General features: G+C 51.5%; 1 protein-coding gene across 3 annotated transcripts in view; it reads right to left on the reverse strand.

Moving 5' to 3' along the window:
- EMID1 (EMI domain containing 1) overlaps positions 1–24,933 on the reverse strand; it is a 40,033-nt gene that overhangs the window by 4,225 nt on the left and 10,875 nt on the right. The window contains exons 4-14 of one of the 3 annotated variants that reach the window (XM_068562994.1): positions 19,788–19,865; positions 18,699–18,760; positions 17,183–17,303; positions 16,731–16,820; positions 15,976–16,113; positions 14,833–14,922; positions 14,640–14,692; positions 14,067–14,129; positions 13,920–13,964; positions 6,294–6,338; positions 836–920 (exon numbers count right to left, since the gene is read on the reverse strand). In XM_068562994.1, the coding sequence (XP_068419095.1) occupies positions 836–920; positions 6,294–6,338; positions 13,920–13,964; positions 14,067–14,129; positions 14,640–14,692; positions 14,833–14,922; positions 15,976–16,113; positions 16,731–16,820; positions 17,183–17,303; positions 18,699–18,760; positions 19,788–19,865 (870 nt within the window). Of the gene's footprint in view, positions 1–835; positions 921–6,293; positions 6,339–13,919; positions 13,965–14,066; positions 14,130–14,639; positions 14,693–14,832; positions 14,923–15,975; positions 16,114–16,730; positions 16,821–16,903; positions 16,955–17,182; positions 17,304–18,698; positions 18,761–19,787; positions 19,872–24,933 lie in introns of all 3 variants that reach the window. The other 2 variants (XM_068562993.1, XM_068562995.1) reach the window with 2 other exon arrangements.

The following is a 24,933-nucleotide window of genomic DNA, read 5'->3' on the forward strand; positions in this document are numbered from 1 at the left end:
GGGTAGGGCCAGTTCCCGCTGGCTTCCGGGCAGGAGCCTGGGCGTGAGTCTCTGTTGGGACCTTGGCTGCTCCTTCTAAGTGGGGACGGGACTCGCTTGGCTCCTCAAGTGACCAGATAGGTGGAGAACTAGTGGGTGAATGCCTGGGGGAGGGTCTCTCAGGCCACTAAAGGGGGACCCTGGGGCCAGGATGGCCTGCCCAGTGAGAGCCTCTGGGGTCAGAACTGGTGGGTGGTACATTACCCAGAGTCCCCTGGGACCTGAGCCTGGCTCTGTCACCCACAGTCCCCTGCACTTCTGGTGTCTAGCCCCATGACCTGTTGTCCTGTGGGCCTGCAGACTGGCTCTGTTCCCCACAATTTCTCTTGAGCTGAGGCCTGACTGGGGTCTGGATTCATTACCCATAATCCTCCTGGGGGCCTGGGCTCTGACGTTATTACCCACAACCCCCTGCACTGTTGCAGTCTGGCTCTGTTACCCACAATCCCCTGCAGCTCTGGAGTTTGGCTCCATTGCCCATAATTCCTTTCAGACTCGAAATCTGTCACCTCTGGTTCCCCTGCAGGCCTGGAAACCACATTACCCACAATGTCTGGAGCCCCAGGTCTTACCACAGGGGTGGGGGCCTGGGTTTCTAGGGCCACCCCCTTCACCTGTGGACAAGGGACCAGTCACTGAGAGATGGGTGGTCTTGACCTTTCAGGTCCCCACCTGGAGAAGGGCAGGTACCTTATCCAGCCTCTTGACTGGACCCAGGCAGCTCCACCCTGGAGGGCCTGGGGAAGCCTGGCAGGCGGGGGCTGGGCTGTCTGTCCGTCTGTCTGTCTCTACTCACCATAGAGCCCAATCATTGTTTCCAAGATTAAAACCCTCTCAGCTAAAATCTTCAAAGCCTCTCGTAGTTGGTGCAACCCCTCCCCCTGTGGAGGAAAGAGACAGATGCAGCCGTGAAGGGGGCAGGGGAGGGGGCCCTGCAAAGCTTGTTGGAGGCCCATGCCCCACCCTGGACATGCACCTGAAGCCCCACACCACCTGCCACAGCCCAGGGCCCACGGACAGCCGGGACAAGACCAGGAGAGGATGGGAGGGGGACAAGGCAGGCGGAAGCAACCTCCTCAGTAGGATCCCACACAGCTGGCTGCTCTTTCCTCACACCACTGCAAATCCTGCTGCACTGGGGGCGGGGAGAGGCCAGTCTGCAGGGGCGGCACTGCTGTCCCAGAGCCTGCCACAGAACCTGCCCAGAGGTCGCCGCAGAGCCCCGGCCCCTCCTCCATCTCTGTTGCCTGAAACCAGTTGTTCTCACATCATCTGCATGATTCCTGCCACATCCCTGGGCCACTTGTACTCTTCTTTACTTAACAGTCTTTAAACTGACTCAGTTTTGCCTTAAATACTGTATTTGTCTCACCCTAATTAACTCCATTGGTGGGATCAGGCTACTTACCGATATCCTTCCCACTCATGTCCAAATGAACATGTAAGAGTAAAATCAGAAAATGTTTGTGTGGCATCGCTGTTGGGAAGCCAGGCTTAAAATGCCGGCAAAGCTGAAGTTCAGGCCCAGGTGCCCCCACCCCAGCCCTTTTGAGCCCATCCCTCCCTGGGCTCTGACTACTCCAGGTCCATATGCTGCACATCCCGGAGCCCAGCCCTCAGCCCCGCCCTCTCTTCTCAGCTGAGTCTCCAGCACCCAGGCCCCGGGGATGCGGCAGCGGCCCTCAGACCCCTCCCCTAGGCCTCCCTGCTCTGGGGTCTCCTGTCTCAAGTGGTGCCGGTGTTGGCCAGGGACCGCCAGCTGGCCCTCGCCTTCACTTCTTCCCAGTGTCTGTCTGTCTGTCCTTTCCTCCCCCAGCATAGGGTCCATGGTCTTGCCAAAACTCCACACTCCCTCACTCCTTCCTCTTTCCGAGTCCAGACTAAAGCTATTTCCGGAATGTAGATATCGTAATTCTGACAGAGCACCGGGACGGCAACAGAACTATTCCAGCCCTGACACATCTGGGAGTCTCTCTCAGAGTGCTTTACTTAGTACAGATTAAATGAAGGGATGAGGTATAATATGCATCTTGGTACAATTACTACCTTCAAGGAAGCTGTTCCCACAAAAACATCTAACAATCAAGAGTCCTCCCAACATGTCTGTTCTGAGCAAGCCCACTGTGGCCATGCTGAGACTGTCCCTTATGATCTGGCTGTCCTGTCCACATCACATGGATGGGGCCACTGACTGGCCATTGGGCCTGGGGGTCACCGGGTCACACTAAAGTAATCTCTCTTCAAGTATTACACCCATCTAAACATGGATGACCTTCAAAAATTACATTAAGCCACGGCCAGCATCAACAATGGGACAAGCTGATGTCATGAGCCTCCTGATGAGACGCAATAAGAGGGCACTACATCCCCAGTTAGTGCACCTGCCAAGGGTATTTAACCTGCATCTCATCACGAGGGACCAGTCAGACAAATCTAGACAGTGGGACAGTCACAAAATGACAAAGTCAAGAGAAAGAAGAAAAGGGCAGGGGGCCTATTTTAGATTAAAAGAACCTAGAGATGTGACAACCAAATGCAACACATGAATCCTGATTGATCTTATTTTCTTTTTTTTTTTTAAACCAGCTACAAAAGGCATTTTGGGGACAATGGGTAAAATTTATATATAAGCTGTATATTAAGTGGCATCATTTCACTGAATTAATGTCACCTTTCTCAGGTGTGACAGTGTTACTGTGGCTCTTTGGAAGAATGTCCATATTCTTTCAAGACACATGCTGATGTGTTAGGGGAGATGTGGATGAGGTCTGCAACTTACTTTCAAATGGATTAGAAAAAAAAAGATCTATAGGACTTCCCTGGTGGCGCAGTGGTTGAGAATCTGCCTGCCAATGCAGGGGACATGGGTTCGAGCCCTGGTCTGGGAAGATCCCACATGCCGCGGAGCAACTCGGCCCGTGAGCCACAATTACTGAGCCTGCGCGTCTGGAGCCTGTGCTCCGCAACAAGAGAGGCCATGACAGTGAGAGGCCCGCGCACCGCGATGAAGAGCTGCCCCCGCTTGCCGCAACTAGAGAAAGCCCTCGCACAGAAACGAAGACCCAACACAGCCATAAATAAATAAATAAATAAATTAATAAATTAAAAAAAAAAAAGATCTATAGATATATAAAGAGCAAAAGAACAAAAGCAGCAAAATACTAATAACTGGTCAGTCTAGAAGAAGGGTACAAGGATAGTCATTGTACCAAATTTTCTATATATTTGAAAATTTTCAAAGCAAAAATATGGGGGAAAATGCCAAAAAAATATTCTGGGTGGGTGGCCTGCTGTTTGCACCAATGACGTCCCAGTGCCCTCCAATCCTGGCCTGAGTGTCCAGGGCCTGTTGGACACCCCCACTCAGCTGTCACGTAGACATTCCCCATTCTCCATGGAGAAAACTCAGCAGGCCAGCTTCTCCTGGCTCTCTTCTCTCTTTTACTATTGTAAACGTCTCCCTTAACTTCTCGCTCCCCTCTCCACAGCCAGACAAGTACCCAAGTGTCTCTCAGCTCCACTGACATCTGTCCCTCTTCACTGTCCCCCTTCCAGTTCCGGCCCCCATAGCCTCTTGCCAGGGTGACCAGGACAGCCTCCTGTCTAGTCTCTCTTTCTGCTCCCTTCTCCCATCCTTTCTCCACATGGCAATCAGAGGGATCTTTTGCAAACAAAAATCTGACCATGTCACTTCCTTACTTATAAATATTTCAATGACTCCCCACTGCCCATAGAACAAAGTACAAATTCCTCAGCATGGCCTCTTAAGTCCTAAAAGCCTCTATGACCTCTGTCTCACTCCTTGCCTGTCACACTCTGTCACTCCAAGTATTTGCAGCTCCTCAAACACCCTGGGCCCCAGGGTGCCCCAGGGCCTTTGCATGTGATGTTTCCTCTCCTCTGCGTGAACACCCCTTGCCAGGCTTCAGCCTGGGTCTCCTTATCCAAGAAGATGCTAAATCCACCCCTCCACGATCATAGCTGAGCTCCCCCTGTCCTGTCACTGCTGGTTACTGGTCTGTTTCCCCCCACCCCACTGTGACCACCCTGAGGATGGGGACTGTGTCCAAATCACATCTATGTCCACAGTGCCCAGCCTGGGGCCTGGCACCCACCAAGGAGGCGCTTGGGGAAAGTTAGCTGGCTCCCTCAGTCCTGGGAGCTGAAAAGCCTGGGCTTCAGTTCAAGCTCTGCCAACAATTCACTCTGTGGAGTTGGGCCTCAGTTTTTCCTGTCTGAATAAGGGGTATGAGCTTTGGTCTAGATGGGCCAGCTGAGCCCCGTCACTCCCAGGCAGTGCCTGCAGTGCATCTTCATGACCACTGGGTGTCAATGCTGAGCCACAGCCAGGTCAGTGGCTCCAAAAGCTTCACTAAGTGGGGGTTGGTAGGTGGAGTGTGTATAGGAGCCCTCAGGCCTCTTCCTCACACAGACCTCATCCCCACCTGCCCCCAACAGAGCTGGTCCCCCAGCCCCCAAAGCCTCATGCAGCCCCCAGCCCAGCGGGTCCCCTCCCAGGCAGGCGGCAAGCAGGGGCAGAAGTGCAGGTGGGTGAGGGGAAAGCAGGTGGATGGGCAGGGGCCCTGCTACCTCTTGGGGGGGGCCCCTCCCACAGGTGGTCCTGAGTTTGAAGTCTGTTCTGGGAGAGTTCAGGCATCTGTTCTCCTGTTGGGACCCCCATATAGGGATGGGGCTGCCCAGCCTAATTCAGCCTTCATCCCACCTCTCCCACCTCCTCTGGGCTGGGTGAAAAATGTGTTTCCAAACGAAAGGTCTCTGGGAGAGGTCAGTGAAGGGGCCTAGAGGAGGCAGAGGGCTGGGATCACATAGGTCTAGCTGACCCCCAGCCCAGCTCACACCCAAGCAGGCAGTATGCTTAAGAGGCTCTGGAGCCACTAGGGGGTAGAGGGTGGGTAAGGGAGTGGGGTGGCAGTGAGGGGCTGGGAGAGGCTTGCCAGAGAGGTAGCAGGACCCCAGAAGTCATGGAAAGACATGGGGGAGGGCTCGTGCAGGGTGGGGGGCTCCCACGGCTGTATCCATCACTGACCCCACAATCAGGAGCAGAGAGGGCAGGGCAGGCGCTGGGTGCTTCCCATGTCTTCATTAACTAATGCATGCCAGGAAGTAGGGCGTCCCAGCCAGACTGCACCAGGGAGAGGGGTGGAGGAGGGAGGGAGGCACAATACCAGCCTCTAAAAGAACTCCCCAGTTGCCTCTCCTGTCTACCCCCATCCCATCCAGTTTTCCAAATGTCTCCTATGTCAGTGATGGTTTCCAGGTCCCTGCACCATGGGGCTTTTAGTCCTCCCCCCATGTCTCCTGGGTGGGTGATTTCTAGGCCCTGAAATTCATTCACTGCAAGTCTCTCTCGTGATTGTGAAGGTTCTAGGATTCCACATGTGGTTTCTAGGTCCCCTTTCCCATTTATTCTATGTCTGCTGTGTATGTGACAGTTTCTAGGCCTCCCTTCCAAGTCTTCATGGGCTTCCTTTGTGTACAGTGGTTTCTAGATCCCCCATCTCATTTTCCATGGTTCTCTGGTGCGTATGGCAGTTTCTAGGCCTCTCCTCCCACTCCTCATGGGTCTCCTGTGTATGTGATGGTGTCTGGGACCTCATGTTAATTATAGGTCTTTTGGGTACAATGGATCTAGGTCCCCTGACCTCATTTACCATGTACAATGTGTCCATGGTGGTTTCCAGGTCTCCCTTCCTGTGATTCACATGTGTATGGTGGTGTCTAGTGCCCTGTCCCTTTTACCGAAGCGCTCCTGTGTACCTCAGCGTTTCTACACCTCCCTTCCTCTGCTTCATGGCTCTCCTAAGGCCTCCTGTCCTGTTCTTCTGTGTGGATATTGTTTTCATGCTTCCCTTTCTTTTGCAGACAGGGGAGCAGAAGCCAAAGCCCTTGCTGGGAGGGGGCTATGGAGGCAGGGGATGCAGTCTGGACTGGGTCAGCCCAAACTATCCAGGAGGAACTGGCAGGGTCACCCTGGCCTGGAAAGGCCACAGAAGGAAGGCAGAGATAGGGATAAAGACAGAGACAGAGAATGTAGGGTCTGCTGATAAGGCTGGCCCTGCCCACTGGGGAGGGACAGGGTTGGGGAGGACGCTGGGGCTGAGAACTGGCAAGGCTCCCCACTTGGAGACCAGGTTGCAAAGGGGATTTGGATGGGGTGCCCCCACCCCCAAATAATCTCCTGAGTGTCCAGGGCGGGGGGGGCAGTGGGAGGTCAGTGCTGGGCTAGAGCTTACCCAGTGGCTCTTCTCACCAGGGTCTCCTTTGGGGCCAGGTTCTCCCTGCAAGGAGAGAGAGGTAGGACCAGTGAGAGAGGTGACGATGGAGAGAGGAAGAGAGGCTGAGCAAGGATGAGACAGAGAGTAGCTCGTTTGGGCGAGATAAAAATGCAAAAAAACAACTGTTTGAAGGCAATGGAAAGTGATAAAGAGCAGCCAGTAACTGAAGGATATCTGACCTTAGAAAGAAGGGAACCGCACTGGGTAACATCAGTATACTTATGGCTTTTCCTCTGAGGGCTCATCCCAGCCGCCTCTGCCTGGCAAACAGCTCAAGCAGGAAGCTTTAGTCTTATTGGCCTGAGGAGTCAGAGGTTGGGGTCAAGACTGCCAAAGAAGGAGGAAATTGAGGGGAAATGCTGGAAAGCAGGGAGCCACAGTAAGGGAGCAAAATCTGTATAAATACTCCACTCTAATCCTTGGATGGTCCGTGAACTGCCCATCCTAAAGTCACAAAGCTGAGTTGGAGCCACACCGTAGACCAAAACTCAACACTCTTCAGAGGAAGACTGTCTTCACTATATTGTCTATATTGTTCAGGATGCAATACAGAATTACTAGACATGTGAAGAAATGGAAGAATGTGACCCATATGCAAGAGAAAAATCAGTCAGTAGAAACAGATCCATAGCCAACCCACGTACTGGAATTACCAGACATGGAGATTAAAATATCGGTGACAACTATGTTAAAGGATATAGTGGAGGGACTTCCCTGGTGGTCCAGTGGTAAAGAATCCACCTTCCATCGCAGGGGATGTGGGGCAACTAAGCCTGCACGCCACAACTACTGAGCTCGCGCTCCTCAACTAGAGAGCCTGCGTGCCTCAAACTACAGAGCCCATGCACCCCAGAGGCAGCATGCCACAACTAGAGAAGAGAAAACCCGCACGCCACAACTAGAGAGAATCATGAGTGCCGCAGTGAAGAGCCTGTGTGCCGCAACAAAAGATCCCGCGTGCCTCAGTGAAGATCCCGCCTGCCACAACTAAGACCCAATGCAGCCAAAAATAAAAAAATTTAGGGCTTCCCTGGTGGCGCAGTGGTTGAGAATCTGCCTGCCAATGCAGGGGACACGGGTTCGAGCCCTGGTCTGGGAGGATCCCACATGCCGCGGAACAGCTGGGCCCGTGAGCCACAATTACTGAGCCTGCGCGTCTGGAGCCTGTGCTCCACAACAAGAGAGGCCGTGATAGTGAGAGGCCCGCGCACCGCGATGAAGAGTGGCCCCCGCTTGCCGCAGCTAGAGAAAGCCCTCGCACAGAAACGAAGACCCAACACAGCCATAAATAAATTAATTAATTAATTAAAATTTAAAAAAAAAGAGCAGAGTTAATATACCAGCTTTAAAAAAAAAAAAATTAAAAAAAATAAAAGAATCTAGTGGAATTGATACAATGGGTGATGAGATGGGGAATTTCAGGAGGGATGCAAAAATTATGAAAAAAGAATCAAATGGAAATCCTGGAAATGAAAATGATAATACTTGAAATAAAAAATTCATTAGCTGGGATTAACTGAAGATGTGCCATAACAGAAGAAAGAATCAATTAACTTGACGACAGGTCAATGCAATAATTCTAAGTGAAGCACAGAGAGAAGAAAGATTTTTTAAAAAATTAACAGAGCCTCAGACTTCCCTGGTGGCGCAGTGGTTAAGAATCCGCCTGCCAATGCAGGGGACACGGGTTCGAGCCCTGGTCCGGGAAGATTCCACATGCTGCGGAGCAACTAAGCCCGTGCGCCACAACTACTGAGCCCGCGCTCTAGAGCCCGCGAGCCACAACTACTGAGCCTGCGTGCCACAAATACTGAAGCCCACGCACCTAGAGCCCGTCCTCTGCAACAAGAGAAGCCATGGCAATGAGAAGCCTGAGCACCACAACAAATAGTAGCTCCCACTCGCCACATCTAGAGAAAAGCCCGCGCGCAGCAACAAAGACCCAATGCAGCCAAAAATAAAATAAAATAAATTAATTTTTTAACAAAAGTGGGAGTAGCTATATTAATTTCAGACAGAGCACACTTCAGAGCAAGGAAAGTTATCGTGGATATAGAGGGGTCACCACCCCATGAAAGCATAACAATCCTTAACGTGTATGCACTTTACAACAGAGCATCAAAATATGTGAGGCCAAAACCGATAGAACTGCAAAGAGAAATAGATGAATCCACCAATGCCATTAATCAACCAGATAAAATTGACATCTGTAGACCACTTCATCCAACAATAGCAGATTACACATTCTTCTCAAGCTCACATGGAACATTCACCAAGATAGACCACATTCTGGCCCATAAAATATATCTCAACAAATTAAAAAGAATAAAAATCATACAATGTATGCTCTTAGACCACAATGGAATTAAACTAGAAATCCCTAACAAAAAGATAACTGGAGGGAATTCCCTGGCGGTCCAGTGGTTAGGACTCCAAGCTTCCATTGCAGGCGACATGGGTTCGATCCCGGGTCGGGGAATTAAGATCCCACAAGCCGCGAGGCACAGCCCCCCTCACAAAAAAAGATAACCGGAAACTCCCCCAATACTTGGAGATTAAACAAAAGACTTCTAAATAACACATGGGCCAAAGAACAAATCTCAAGAGAAATTTTAAAATACTTTGAACTACATGAAAATAAAAATGCAACTTAGCAAAATTTGTGGGAGATAGTGAAAGCAGTGCTTAAAGGGAAACTTAGTATAAATCTACACTAGTCAAGACAGTGTGGTATTGGCTAAAGAACAGTCAAATAGATTAATGGAACAGAATAGAGAGCCCAGAAATAGACCCACATAAATGTAGTTGACTGATCTTTGACAAAGGAGCAAAGGCAATACAATGGAGCAAAGGTAGTCTTTTCCACAAATGATGCTGGAACAACTGGACATATAAATGCAAAAACATGAATCTAGACACAGACCTCATATTCTTCACAAAAATTAACTCAAAATATATCACAGACCTAAATGTAAAATGCAAAACTATAAAATTCGTAGAAGATAACATAGGAGAAAACCTTGATGACCTTGGGTTTGATGATGACTTTTTAGATACAACTCCAGAAGCATAATCCATGAAAGAAATCATTGATAAGCTGGACTTCATTAAAATTACAAACTTCTGCTCTGCAAAAGTGAATGTCAAGAGAATTAGAAGACAAGTTATAGACTTGGAGAAAATATTTGCAAAAGATACATCTGATAAAGGTGTACAAAGGTGTATCTCTGTATATGCAAAATATACAAAGAACTCTTAAAATTCAACAAGAAGAAAACAAACAACCCAATTTAAAAAGCTTTTGCACAGGAAAGGAAACCATCAACAAAATGAAAAGGCAACCTATGAAATCGGAGAAGATATTTGCAAGCCACATGTCCAATAAGGAGTTAATATCCAAAATATATAAGGAAGTTATACAACTCAATAGCAAAACCCCCAAATAAGCCAATTAGAAAATGGGCTAAGGACCTGAATAGACATTTTTGCAAAGAAGACATACAAATGGCCAATAGGTATGTGAAAAGATGCTCAACATCACTAGTCATCAGGAATATGCAAATCAAAACCACAACTTGAGCTATCACTTCATACCTGTTAGGATGTCTGTTATCAAAAAGATGAGAGATAACAAATGCTGGTGAGAATGTGGAAAAAGGGGAACACTTGTATACTGCTGGTGGAAATGTAAACTGGCACAGCCATTATGGAAAACAGTATGGAGATTCCTCAAGAAATTAAAAATAGAACTACTGTATGATCCAGCAATCCCACTTCTGGTTATCTATCCAAAGGAAAGGAAATCACTGTCTTGAAGACGTATGTTCATTGCAGCATTATTCATGATAGCCAAGATATGGAAAGAACCTGTGTCCATTGATTGATGAACAGATAAATACTATGTGGGTTACACACACACACACACACACACACACACACACACACACACAGAGGAATATTATTCAGCCTTAAAAAAGAAGGAAATCCTGCCATTTGTGACCACATGGATGAATCTGGAGGGCATTATGCTAAGTGAAATAAGCCAGACAGAGAAAGACAACTACCGTGTGGTATCACTTATATGTGGAATGCGAAAAAAAAAGAAAAGAAAAGAAAAGTTGAACTCAGAGAAACAGTAGAACGGTGGTTGCCAGGGACTGGATTGTGGGGAGGGGAGGAATGGAGAAAGGTTGGTAAAAGGGTACAAACTTTCAGTTATAAGATGACTAAGCTCTTTTTTTTTTTTCTTTTGGCTGCATCGTGCAGCTTGAGGGATCTTAGTTCCCCGACCAGGGATTGAACCCAGGGCAGTGAAAGTGCCAAGTCCTAACCACTAGACTGCCAGGGAACTCCCAGATGACTAACTTCTAATCTAAGGATCTAAGATATAGTATGGTGACCATAGTTTCTTACAAAAACTTACAAAAAAGTTTATAAAACTAAACATACTCTTACCATATGATCCAGCAATTGCACTCATTGGTATTTAACCAAATTAATTGAAAAGTTATGTCCACACAAAGACCTACACTTGGATGTTTATAGCAGCTTTATTCACTATTGCCAAAACTTGGAAGCAACCAAGATGTCCTTCAGTAGGTGAATGGATAAATGAACTGTGGTACATACCATGGAATATTATTCAAACCAAAAAAAAAGGGCTATCAAGCCATGAAGAGACACGCTGGAACCTTAAATGTGTATTACTAAGTGAAAAAAGCCAATCTGAAAAGGCTGCATACTGTATTATTCCAGCTATATGACATTCTGGAAAAAGCAAAAATGTGGAGACAGTTAAAAGATCAGGGGTTAGAAGGGAGAGAGGGATGAATAAGCAGAGCACAGAGGATTTTTAGGGCAGTGAAATATTCTATATGATACTACAATGGTGTATACATGTCATTATACATCTATTAATACCCATAGAATGTACAACACCAAGAATGAATCCTAATGTAAACTATGGACTTTGGGGGATAATGACATGACAATGTGGGTTCATCAATTGTATCAAATGCACCACTGTGATGTAAGATGTCGATGGTGGGGTAGGCTATCCACGTGTGGGGACAGGGAGTATATGAGAATTCTCTATACTTTCTACTCAATTTTGCTGTGAACTCAAAAAATGCTGTAAAAAAGAATTTTATTCATTAAACAAAACAACCAACGAAAAACACAACCCAGCAACCTTACAGATCTGGGAATCTCAGCCAACCCGAAGCAGGATAAACACAAAGAAAATCACAGCCAACTACATCATGATCAATCTGATGAAAACCAAGGGTAAAGAGAAAGTCTTAAATGCCTAAAGAAAAAAAGACATATTATGTACAGGGGAAAAACAATAAGAATGACAGTCAGTTTCTCATGAGAAATTGTAATTGTCTACGTAAGCCAGAGGACCACGGAACAACATCTTTAAAGTAATAAAGGGGGATAAAACTGCCAACCTATCATTTTATATCCACTGAAAATATCTTTCAAAAATTAAGGTTAAATACAGTTTTAGATAAACAAAAGCAGTGAGGATTTGTTGCCAGCAGACCCACACTACAAAAAAGGCTAAAGGATGTTCTTTAGGCTCAAGAGAGATGATACGATATGAAAATCTGGATCTACAGGAAGGTATAAAGAGTATAGAAACGATAAATACATCATGAGATGTAAAAGACTATTTTTCTTTGTTTTTTAAACTTCTTTAAAAGTCAACTGTTTAAAGCAATAACAACAATGTATTGAGGATTTATAACAAATACAGAAGTAAAATATATGATGGCAATAGCACAAGGACAGAAGGGAGTGAATTATACAGTTGCAACGTTCTTATATATACATGAAGAGGTATAATACTAATTCAAGTAAAAGGATGCATATTATTATCCTTAGAGCAACCATGAAAAAAATAACACAAAGAGGTATAGTGAAAAAGTCATTAGTACAGACAACACAGGACAATTCTCAATCCAAAAGAAGGCAGGGAATCTAAAAAAAAAGGTACAAATGAACTTATCTACAAAGCAGAAATAGAGTCACAGATGTAGAAAACAAACTTACGGTTACCAGGGAGGAAAGGGGGGAGGAGGGATAAATTGGGAGACTGGGATTGACATATACACACTACTGTATATAAAATAGATAACTAATAAGGACCTACTGTATAGCACAGGGAACTCTACTCAATACTCTGTAATGACCTATACGGGAGAAGACTCTAAAAAAGAGCAGGTATTTGTATATGTATAACCGATTCACTTTGCTGTATACCTGAAACACAACATTGTAAATCAACTATACTCCAATAAAATTTTTTTTTAAATCTAAAATAAAAAAAAAAGAAGGCAGGAAAAGAAGGGAAAAAAAAGAAATAAAGGAGAGCTTGGGGTAAACAGAACACAAATAGCCAGATAGTTGACTTAAACAGAACCATATCAATAATAATATACATCACTAAATGTAAATGGAGGGACTTCCCTGGTGGCACAGTGGTTAAGACTCCATGCTCCCAATGCAGGGGGCCTGGGTTCGATCCCTGCTCAGGGAACTAGATCCCACATGCATGCTGCAACTAAGAGTTCACATGCTACAACTAAGGAGACCACGAACTGCAACTAAGGAGCCCGTGAGCTGCAACTAAGGAGACTGCCTGCTGCAACTAAGACCCAGCGCAACCAAATAAATAAATAAATGTAAATGGGGAATTCCCTGGTGGTCCAGTGGTTAGGACTCTGTGTTTTCACTGCCAAGGGTGCGGGTTCAATCCCTTGTTGGGGAGCTAAGATCCTGCAAGCTGGGCAGTGTGGCCAAAAAAAAAAAAAAAGTAAATGAACTCAATAGTTAGACTGTTTTTAAAAAAAAAAGCAAGACTCAAGTATGTCTTTTTTCTTTTTTTGGCCGCACCACGCAGCATGCAGGATCCCAGTTCCCTGACCAGGGCTCGAACCCATGTCCCCTGCATTGGCAGGTGGATTCTTAACCACTGCACCACCAGGGAAGCCCAAGATGCACTTTAAATAGAAAGACAAACAGGTTGAAAGTAAAAGGATTGGAAAATATATACCACGCAAACACCAAGCATAAGAAAGCTGGTGTGGCTATTTTAATATCAAACAAAATAGAATTCAAGACAAGAAGTATTCCCAGAGAGAAAGATATTCCTTTCATAAAGATAAAAGGACCAAGAAGACATTAAAATCTTGAATGTGTATGCACCTAATAACAAAGCTTCAAAATACATGCAGCAAAAACTGACCAAACTAGAGCGAGAAACAGACAAATCTACAGTCATAGTTGGAGAGATGGAGAAAGAGGGAAATACAAAGAGTCAGAGAGATGGAGACACAGAGGGAAGATAGAGAAAGAGAAACAGGTACAGAGATACAGAGCCAGAGCGAGGGAGCTGGAGGCAGCCTGATCCTAAGAGGCTGATGGGACCCTGAGACAGGGGGTGAGAAAGGAGATGGAGCTTGCTCTGGACCAGACAGGGAGGGTCAGGGGCTCTGGCCGTAGGAGATGGAGCCGTGGCAGGGGTCTGGGCCTGTGGGATCCTGGAGGGGGTGCTGCACGGTGGGCAGCATCACTTACCTGCCGCCCCATGGAGCCCTGGGGGCCGGGCTCCCCACGCAGTCCCTGTAGGAGGGAGGAGAAGAATGGAGTGCGCTGTCAGAGGGTCTGACCCAGGGTGCCCAGGACTCCCCAGAATCCTCCACCCAGGGCCACCTCAATACTCACTCTCTCGCCCTTCTCTCCTGGGTGGCCGGAGATTCCTTTGGGTCCAGTGGGGCCTGGGGGTCCCTGAGCAACAAGACAGGGCCTCAGCCTTGTGCTGGGGCAGGGTAGAGTGGGCAGGGACTTAGGGGTCAGAGGGGTAGGGAAGGGCACCCCAGCTTGGCCTCGGCCTCTGGGCCCTTCACCACACACCCAATGCCTGGCACACAACAGGAAGTTCATACAGCTCAGTGTTCAGAGCGATGGCCCTGGAGTCAGACAGTCCCTGCATTGATCTGGAAGCTGCCATGTGCTGGCCACAGCCCTAGGGCAAGAATCTCCACCTTTCTTGGCCTTAGGTGATAACAATACTTGCTTCTTGTTACATGGACTGAATAAGAAGATTTATGGAAAGTATTTTGCACATTAAGTGCTCCATAAATGCTTGAATGAATGAATGAAAGGATGGATGAATGGATGATGGATGGATGGGTGGTTGAGTGGGTGGGTGGGTGGATAGGTGAGTGCATGGATGGGTTGGGTGTTGGGGGGTGGATGGACGGACAGAAGAGTGGGAGTATATGGAGAAATACTCACTATATGTCCAGGATTCCCAGGGATGCCCATGGGACCAGGAGGTCCAGGAGGACCTGGAATAAGACATGATGTCCTCAGGTCCGAAACAGTACTATGCCAGGAAGTCCACCATCAGCTCCCTCCTGATAGCCAGCCCTAGTGTCTCTGCCATCCCTCAACCCTGCCCCTTACCCTAGACCTGGACTCAACTTACCCATGGGTCCTGGGGGACCTGGGGGCCCAGCCGGTCCCTGGGGCCAGTGGCTGCTGGTCTCAGTGAAGGTGTTGGACAGAAATGGGTCCCCTGGGGGAGGAAAGATGAGTGAGCAGGGCTGGGCTGGGCGGGGCAGAGTGGGGCAGTCAGTTTTAACCTGTCACTTCTGCCAAGCCAGCTTTGACTGCCCTGTGGGACAGCCTGCAGAATGGCTGGGGCCACCAGGCACCCACTCCAAGGGTGGGGAGTCAGGAGACTGTTGGCCATGCAGGACCAGGAAGCAGGCAGACACTGCCAGAGTCTAGCCAGTGACATACAGCAAGTGTCTACCCTCCTGAGCCTGTACTGTCACATGCCTAATGGGAATAATAATAAAAGTTACCATTTTTGACACTTACTTTGTGCCAAGCTTCTGTGCATGGGTGTCATACAGATAAGGAAACTGAGGCTCTGAGACGGAGAATGTTTTGTTGTTGTTGGTTTTTTTTTGGCAACGCCCCACCACACGTGGGATCTTGGTTCCCTGAGCAGGGATCGAACCAGTGCCCCCTGCATTGGAAGGGCAGAGTCTTAACCACTGAACCACCAGGGAAGTCCCTTGGAGAGGGAGAATGAATGAATGGTGCCTGGTCACGCACCAAAGGTATGATGCAGATGGGGTTGAACCTGGCACTCCAAGCGCTGACCCCTGGCAGCACGCGTGCAAGTCAGGCTTCGGAGAAGGTGAAGGATGCGTGTCAGGGCCCAGCTGGGTGGAGGGGGCAGGGCCTCTCTGAGCACAGAGGCAGGGCTGTGGCCTTGGGAGTTCAGGGCTCACGTCCTGCTGCTAGGCCTTAAGCTTCCCAGTGCTCTGAGGGCTGGATCCCGGCCAACTCCAAGGCTTGGTGGGAGGGCCTGATGCTGGTGGTTCCCAGCACAGGCTCTGGAGGCCTCGTGGATCTAAAGCCGGCCCCCCTGTGCCCTGGCTGTGTGATCTCCCCTCTCTGGCCCTCAGTTTTCCTCATCAGTGACAACAGTGCCCATTGGAGGATCAGGTGACTTATGGCCCAAGGGCAAGCCTGGTATACAGAAGGTGCCTGGCAGATGGTCATGCCAGCCTCACCCCACCACCACCTGGACCTGCTGTGACCCCAAGGGACTCACCATGCTGGGAGATCCGGGCGTAGTGTGGTCCAAGTGGGGCTGGGGGGCCAGGAGGCCCTGGGGGGCCTGGAGGTCCCCTCTCTCCAGGGGTGCCCACAGCTCCAGCCTGGCCAGGGCTCCCTGGGGGACCCTGCGGACCTGCAATGGAACCAGGGGGTTTGGTGAGTATGCAAGAGGCAGGGAGGCCCAGGGTGGCTGCAAGGGGGAGGGATGAGGCAGCCAGGGGCAGCGGGTACGAGACGGCTCCAGAGGCCACAGGCCAGACTCCCTGGCCGCCTATGAGGGGGATGAACACAGCCCTCCCCTGGGGCTTCAGGACAGTGGACACTTGGTACACAACAGGTGCCTAGCAGACGCTGATTTCCAGAATGTTCTCTCCTCTCTCTTCTAGGCTTTTGCACGAGCTGCTCCCTCTATCAATCCTCCCTTGGCGCTGCCTGGTGTGCACTTCAGGTCATTCTGAGGCCTCACCTAAGGTGTAGCTCCCACTGGGAAGCCCTCCCCATCCCCCACTCCATCCAGGCTGGGTCTGGGCTTCCTTCCTTAGGGCTCCCTTAGCTGCAACGTCCCCCATAAGAACCCTGGTCACATGGGGTGGGCACTGCTATTTCTCCCCTGCCTAGGCCTACCCCTCACTAGCCTCCATGGTCTGGGAGCTCCAGGAGGGCAGGGTCTGGTAAGGAAGGCCCCAGCCTGGGCTCACCTGAGCGGGGCTGGCCAGGGGAGCTGGAAGGGCCGGTGTTGTGGGCACTCACCTGGCGGGCCTCTCATCCCCATTGGGCCCCGGCTGCCAGGGTCTCCCTTGGGGCCAGAGGGCCCAGGAAGCCCCCGGGCACCAACTCGATCTGGGGGAGAAAGTTCATCAGCTCCGCAGCTCCGGCCTTGCGCTTGGCCTGCCCCCGGCCCTGCCCGCCCCGCCAGCACCTACCATCTCGGGGGAGCAGAGGGGCCCTCACGTTTTCTCTGGTTCCTGGTAGCCCTGGGGTGGAGGGGTAGGCAGGGGTCAGTGGTGTTTAGAGTTCCTACCCCTGCTCCACCAGCTGCTGGGCCTCCCAGGACTCCAGTGCTCAGCTCCATCCCCTCAGGCCCAAGGGAAAACTAGGAAGACTGAGGCCCACAAGGGGGTCAAGCTGGGAGTCAGCAGCAGGGAGGGGGCTGGAACCAACTCATCGCCACACGGGAGCGTGTTCCCCACTGACCCACTCACCTTGGAGGCCTCCATCCCCGGGGCTGCCCTGGGCAGCTGGGGAACCCCAGAGTGGGGCGGGGTCCTCGGGGGCAGTTGGGGTCGGGGGCACTGCCTGCTCGGTGACAGTCAGCACCGCCACCTATGGAGGAAGAGGACAATAGGGATGGGGTGGGTACCAGGGTCTTGCCAGGGTCAGGCCAGCTTGGGGACTCACAGGGGCCCAGAACTTCATCAGAAGTGACTATGGTTTTCAAAATGCACAATTCATCACATTCATTGTAGAAAAGTCATCACACACCATCACAGTCACCCACTTTGAGTTCTGAGACTGTCCTCGTGTTTGCTGGGCCGTGCGGTTTTTTCCTATGCTTACCTGAATGTTAATAAGTATATTTATATACATTTATATGCATACATAATATGAAACTTCTCTTGGTCTGTTAAAGCACCACAGGCTGCAAGGATTTTTACTAAATTTGAAGGGAAATTTGGGAGGGTCTGGCATGAAACAGAGGTGCTGAGGTGTGTACAAAACCACTTTTGGACCCAGTGGAGGGGAGAGCCTGAAGGGTCAGCGGTGTCCCGTGAGCCACTTACTGAGGATTAAGAGAGGCCAGAATGCCCGCAGACCAGAAAGTGGGGGCCGTGTAGACCTGCCCAGAGAGCAGCTGACCCGGAACTGAGACCCAGCCCCCAGATCTGAGCTGAGCTGCCCCTCATGCCGGCTTCCCCTGGGAGGGAGCTTGGGGAGCAGGGTGGGGTTCCTGGGGTGCTCACACCTCATAACGGGGGTTTTAACCCATGCTGTTTAGAAGCTTGGTTTTTCCACTTGATAGATAGATCAGGGGCATCTTTTCGTGTTGGAAAATGGAGGCATTGTTAATGGCTGTCCAATATCGCACTGAGCCACACTTGCTCATTACACAACCACCCCTTCTGTTGTTTGGTTTTCAAATTTCCCTCTTAATTAACACTTGGATGAACATCTTCGCAACTAATCTTCCTAAGATAAATTCCCAGAGGAGGGAATGGATATGCAGATTAATGTAAATGCCTCTATGTGTGTTTAAAAAATCTGGAAGAAAAGATGCTTAAATGTTGGCAATCGCTCTCTCTGGAGGCACAGGCGACGGAGGCCAATGGTTTTCTGGTAGGTTTTTCATGGTGCTGAGTTTTTCATGTTTCTAAATTTAGAATGTCTTACTTTTTAATGGTTAAAAACTTTTTATCTTGAGGTAATTTGAGACATGCAATAGATGTTTTTGCTTTCTGGAACTGGGAAGATAGCATTATGGGTGGGTGGCATAAAGGATGAAGGTGACGGGGCAATGAGGGGACCCAGCCACGAGCTCTGGGGGGGTGTCTAGGAGTCTCTGGGTGGGATTGGGATAGGAGAACCTCATGGATCTCCTGGAAGGAGAGCAGGCCAGGCTGTCTGACTGTGAGCAGGCTTCCCGGGGTGGGCACTGGAAGGGAGGCTGAGAAAGCTGGATGGGAGGGTGGTGCCTGCCTGCCCCGGAAGCTGTTCACCCACCTTGGCCTCTAGAACCTTCAGCCTCTCCGTCAGCTCCGACACTTTGCTGCAGTTGAGACAACCTGCAGGGAGGAAGCAGGCTGGGCCAGGGCTCCCAGGTTCCCCTTGGAGCCCCTCAGCCCCTGGGGGCAGGATGGAGGGAGGGGACAGATACCTGATGACCCCAACCCATGAGATAGCCCATCACAGGGAAGGGGCTAAAGAGTCACAGCCTGTCCAGGGTGAGCCATGCCCTGTGGGTGTCCTTTGGCTCCAGAGCCTCCAAGGGACTGTTTCTCTCAGAGCAGGACCAGGGATCTGACTCCTCATCCAAAACGACTGCATCCCACATGGGCGGGGCTGGCCTCGGCTTGAAGCTTTGGGGACCGACACATTACAGTCCAGACTGGGATGGCCTTAGGTGCCACTCTCTGACCCTTCTTCCAGAACCACCATCCAGCTCCCTGGCCTCCTCACTGATACCCCAACGTTATTCATAACAGTGCCGGGCAGCCGCCGAGCACGATACAAGCTCGCCTCTCCGGTCCTCACCATGATCCTGTGTGTTAGGACAAGTGTCACCCCGTTCACACCTGGGAAGGCTGAGCTCAGAGCAAGGGTGGAGTGAGTGTGTAACAGGCAAAAGCCCTGGGTCGAGGCCCAGTGCTGTCCCTTCTTGGCTGCGGGGCCCCAGGCAGGGTATGTCCCCTCTCTGACCCTCAGCCTCCTCCTCTTTAAAGTGGCGACAGTGATGCCTTCCTGGGGTGAGGTTTAAACAAGTTGATTATGGAAAGCTCCTGGCACAGTGCCCTGCATCCTACAGACACTCAGAAAAGTGTCGTTTCAATAAAAAAAGGAAACTGGGGGCTTGGACCCGTGTCTGCAAGACTCTGGGGGTCCTGGGTCTCAGGTGCCTGGGCCCAGGTCAGACTCTCCTTGGGGGGCCCTTCCTCCACCTTCCAGTTTTCTTTCTAGCCTGCGGTGGACAAGCGCAGGGTGCTATCCCTGACCCTCCACTGCTGGGCCCAGCTGGCTTTTAGGACAGTCACCACCAGCCCCTCCAGCCTCCCTTAGCCCAGGGGGACCCCAAGCAGCTGCCCCAGGACCCACCTGACAGGGCTGTGGGCCGAAGTGCCATCCGCCACATGGCGTTGCCCGACCACCCGGGCTCCACGAAGCCAGAGGAGCCTACAACTGACGGACAGTGAGGGTGAGAGCCCTGCTGGCTGTGACATTTTGTTCTGTCCCCCTCCCCCCCACCTGCCACTGCAGCCACAGAGGGATCCCTACTCCCCTTAGTGCAAAGGGAGACAGGCCCAGAGAGGTGGGGCAGTTTACCTGGGTCACACAGCATGAACTGGGCTGAGCTGGGACAAGGCTATCAACCTGACGGGGCTGGGGAGAGGGGCTGGCAATGGGTGGGGGCCACGGGTGAGGCTGGGGGCTTCTCCAACAACCCCAGCAAGCTGCATGGGTTAAGAGCTTAGAGTCAACAGATGCAAGGTCAGGTCCCAGCCCTGCTACTTGCTGACCTGTGTGACTTGTCCTCCCTGGACCTGCTGATTTTCCCATCTGTAAAATGGGATCATAAGGTCTCTACACCTCCTGGGCTGGTGTGAGGCCTGAGGATGGCCATGCATGCAAAGGGCTCACTGAGCACACACAGGGCCTGGTATGCAGTAGGTGCTCAATAAACACAGCAACGTCACCATCCACCCTCTCCCTGCCCCACTTGGTAAGAAGACACCGAAGTGGATCCAGCTCTGGTTTTAAATGAAAACCAGAGGGAGGCTGGCTGCCTGGGAGGGCACGGGGACCTGTTCCAGGAGGCCACCCCTGCCGCCACCCCTGTGAGGAGCAGGCCATCCTGGCTGGTCTGGCTTTGGGGACCTGGTCCTCTCCATAGCTGGAGGGTTGGGCTGGCCAAGCCAGGGGCGGGGGGCGCAGCTGGAGGGGCTCTGAAGCCAGCAGTGGCAACTGCCCCCCCCCACAGCCCAGGCCTGCCTTTTAAGGCCGCAAAGTGTCGCCTGGGGGGAGACAAGACCCAAATAAGGCATGGGCCTGGCAGCTCAGAGCCAGGCTGTGGGTTGGTGCAGGGAGTGAGAGGCGCCGGGAATTCAAACCAGACGGGTCCCTCTGGCCAACCCCCAGCAGGGTTGCTGCCAGACCCTCTCCGGGTCCCACCACGGGGCCTTCGCCCAGGCTGGGCCCGCATCCCCAGCATGCCCTCCCTGGGGGCCTGCGACTTGTACTCTCACAGGGGGTAAATCTCACCTGGGATAGAGGAAGGGGGTTGGCAGCCCACGACTGGGGCAGGGGTTGGGGGCTCTGTGGGCAGAACAACAGCAGTGGGGGGTGGTAATGCCACCATGAGCCATGCCCGGTGCTAAGCCCAGCTCGATCCTACAAGGTAGGTAATAATAATAACAGCCAATGCTTGTGCAGCACTTATGCTGGGCCCGGCACATTCTAAGCACTTCTCATAAACAGTCTTAACTCACTGTCCTCACGAAGCCCTGTGAGTGGGTGCTAGTAACCCCTCTGCTTTACAGATGGGGAAACTGGGGCACAGAGTAGCTTGGTATTACCACTCTTCTGCCCCCCCACCCCGTGCTCAGATAAATGGATGAGTGAATATGAATATTTCCCTTTGGGGGGAAACAACGCAGAGAGGGAAAGAGACTGGTCACCCAGCTGAAGGCTGGAGCCTGGACTGGAACCCAGGTTAGTCTAACTCCAGGGCCCGTCGTCCTCTCTCCTGGGCCACCTGGCACTGCAAGTCCCCCAGGTTCCCCTGGGCAGAGGCAGGGAGGCGCGGTGCCCGTCAAGAATGCTGGTTCCTGAGAAGAACGGCCTCGGGAAGCCCTCCTCATCCCCTTTGCTCCCAGGTGAAGATGTAAAAGGCCACTGGATGACTGCTTCCAGGAAGTCGACCAAAAGAAGAGGCCGTCCCTCCAACCCCATGGAACTTTGGGTTTTCTCTGGGATGAAGTTGGGCAGAGTGTCCGCCCTGCCCATCCTCCCCACCACCCTGCTATCGTCTTCCATTTTTTCCATGGCACTTTCCACCCTCTAACATGTTATCTGCTTGCCAGTTCCCCGGTCTGATCTTCCGCCCTCCTTGGCTGGAACGTGAACTCCACCAGGCAGGGACCTCGTCCGTCTTGTGAGTGGCTGGGGAAAGTGCCTGGCGCGCAGTAGGGCCTCAGGGCTTCACTAAACCTCTTGTTGAGGAATGCATGAATCACTGGCTGAAAATGAATTTAAAGCAAGCAAACAAAATAAAAGGCAAAATAATGTGGACGGCAGACATGACTGTTTTGAAAATGAACATAAGGGTTCGAATGTCATGCCAGGGTGTCCCCGAGTTTTTAATCTGTGAACATATGGTTGGAAATTCTTTTTCAACCCACTTGCTTTGGGACATTTCACTGGGAGCCAGAGAGAACTAGAAAAACTAATGAAAGCATGGTCTGACCAGCAGTGCAGACATAACTGGCTCAAAGAAACTGTGAGTTAAAATTAAAAAAAAAAAAAAGAAAGAAAGTTTAAATAACAAAAACTGTCAAAAAGACCAGAAAATATTGGCTCTGGATTCAAGATTCACAAAAAATGGCCCCCCAAGCTCCCCCCAAATTCTAATAAACGGACAGAAATACTTTAAGGGATGAACCATGTTGTAAATGGCCCTATACCACACAAGATTCCAGTACGTAAAAAGCCTAGGGCTGGGGAAGGTCTCCTGTAGGATAAAAATGTCACATCCCGGGGCTTCCCTGGTGGCGCAGTGGTTGAGAGTCTGCCTGCCAACGCAGGGGACACGGGTTCGAGCCCTGGTCTGGGAAGATCCCACATGCCGCGGAGCGACTGGGCCCGTGAGCCACAATTACTGAGCCCGCGCGTCTGGAGCCCGTGCTCCGCAACAAGAGAGGCCACGATGGTGAGAGGCCTGCGCACCGCGATGAAGAGTGGCCCCCGCTTGCCGCAACTGGAGAAAGCCCTCGCACAGAAACGGAGACCCAACACAGCCATAAATAAATAAATAAATAAATAAAATTAAAAAAAAAAAGTCACATCCCTCCCACTGGTGTTGAGCCAGGGCCCCTGGAGCGGGCCCCAGTGGGCTGAGAGCCCCCCTCACCCCAGCCTGGTGGTCCACCCTGAAGGGTCCCTCCCCAGCCCCAACCTCGCCCTCCAAGGAGCTCCCGGCTAGTCCCAGGACCACAAACCCTGGCTCCACTCCGGGACCCTGACTGTGGGCCACTTCCCACCATCTGGGAGGTCCCGGCCAGCCCTATACACACACACACACACACACACACACACACACACGCACGCGCGCTGCCTCCTCATCCCCACAGCCACTGCTCCCATGTCACCTCCTCCAGAAAGCCTTCCTGGACAGACCAGGGAACCCACCAAAGCCCCCCACCAACAAGCTCTCATCACTCCATCTTGACCTCCACAAGGCCAGTGCCATCTGCAGTTTCTAGCCCTGTGCCCCCCTAAGCAGCCGCCCTTCCCTCTGCCCAGTGTCTCATGTTCCTTCTCAACAGATCCTCATGAGAACACTGAGGCCCAGAGAGGAGAGGCTGCCTGTCCTCACAGCAGGACCAGGGCAGGAGAAGACGGGAGCAGAGCATGGTGTTTAAATCCCACCCTCAGCCGGGACCGGGGGTATGAGACGTTGGCAGTGTCCCTGGGCTCCAGTTCTAACTTTCTCTCCGAGGGGCTTATTCCTTCATAACCCTCCCCCCAGGTCTGCTGGGTCCAGTGACCACAGACCACATGAGCGTAGCCTCCCCTGCCCCAGCCCAGCTCCCCTCCCGGGAATTTACTTTGCAAATGTAAATATTTGCTACTGTTGGCCTGAGCCAGGGTTTGGGGTCAGGGCTGGAGCTGGGAGCTCCAAGAACTCTCCAGCAGCCCTCTGGGAAGCCCTGGTCTGTGTCTGTCCTGGTCCCTCTGTGGGTAAAATGAGGTTTCCACTCATTTCCCGTGCACCCACTTAACGCCAGACCCGTTCCAGGAACCAGAGAGACAGGATTAGTGATGAAAGGGTGGGGATCCTCGGAGCCAGGCGGGAGCGCCAAGAAGGTTACAGGCAGAGAGGACAGCCACTGCCCAGGCTCTGGGGTGGGAGAGAAGGCCATAGTGGGCCCCAGGCAAAACGGAGGGAGGGCGAGGCTGGAGCACCTCGCTGGGGCAGCTGGGAGGGCAGAGGGGGAGCCTCCTGGCTGGGGGTGGAGGATACACTGGTGGGAGTCGGAGGTGGGGGCCACTGAGCCTCCCAGACAGGAGTGGAGTAGACGGGTGGCAGATATGGGCAAATTCCAACAGCATTTAACCTGCAGAATTCTGAATCCGCAGAGTAAGGCACAGGCTTGGCACTGCAACCTGGCATTTGGTTAGAGCACAAGAGCCGTGTTTGGAAAGGGTCCAGCCCTGGACGGTGGAGAGGCCGAGGGGCCCAGGAAGTACTGGGCTGGAATCTCCGTCTGCTTTTAAGCTTTTTTACTGTGTGACCCTGGGCAAACTTCTTCCCTTGCTGTTCCCCACCACAGAAGACAAGGGCTGTGGGGGTCCACGGATGGGGAAGGGACAGGTGTGACGGACAGACGGGGACAGTGTGGGGGAAAGTGGAGGCTGCCCGGCTCTGGGGGAGCCCATGGGGAGGGGAAGGTGAGGGAGCCCCCTCTCCTCTATCTTTCTATCTGGGAGGAGCTGGGGCAGAGGCTGGCTTCCGTCAGTCCCAGCTGTCTGAACACGTGCCCCAGTGTGGGGGAAAGTGGAGGCTGCCCGGCTCTGGGGGAGCCCATGGGGAGGGGAAGGTGAGGGAGCCCCCTCTCCTCTATCTTTCTATCTGGGAGGAGCTGGGGCAGAGGCTGGCTTCCGTCAGTCCCAGCTGTCTGAACACGTGCCCCACGAAGTCCTTGGCCAGCGCTGCTGCAGAGGAAAGACCTCGGCTCTGGTCAGACTGAAGGGCTTTGAATCCAGCTGTGATCCAGAGCAAGGCACTCCTCTCTCCCAGCCTCAGTTTCCACAATTGGACCTTCTGTACCGTGACATGATGGCACGATGCAGGTGAGTACAAATCATGGTGCCCAGCACAGAGGACAGTGGCAGCTTTCCTCCCCCTTTATGACAGTGGCAGTCATAAAGTCTACATCATTATGACTGCAGGAGGGTCTGAGGCAGGGCGACATTGCAGACCTCAGGTCAGAGCCCTTGGGAGAATCCCAGCCATGATGCTTAC

This window comes from Eschrichtius robustus, chromosome 14 (genome assembly GCF_028021215.1).
Source record: "Eschrichtius robustus isolate mEscRob2 chromosome 14, mEscRob2.pri, whole genome shotgun sequence".
Taxonomy (NCBI): Eukaryota; Metazoa; Chordata; class Mammalia; order Artiodactyla; family Eschrichtiidae; genus Eschrichtius; species Eschrichtius robustus.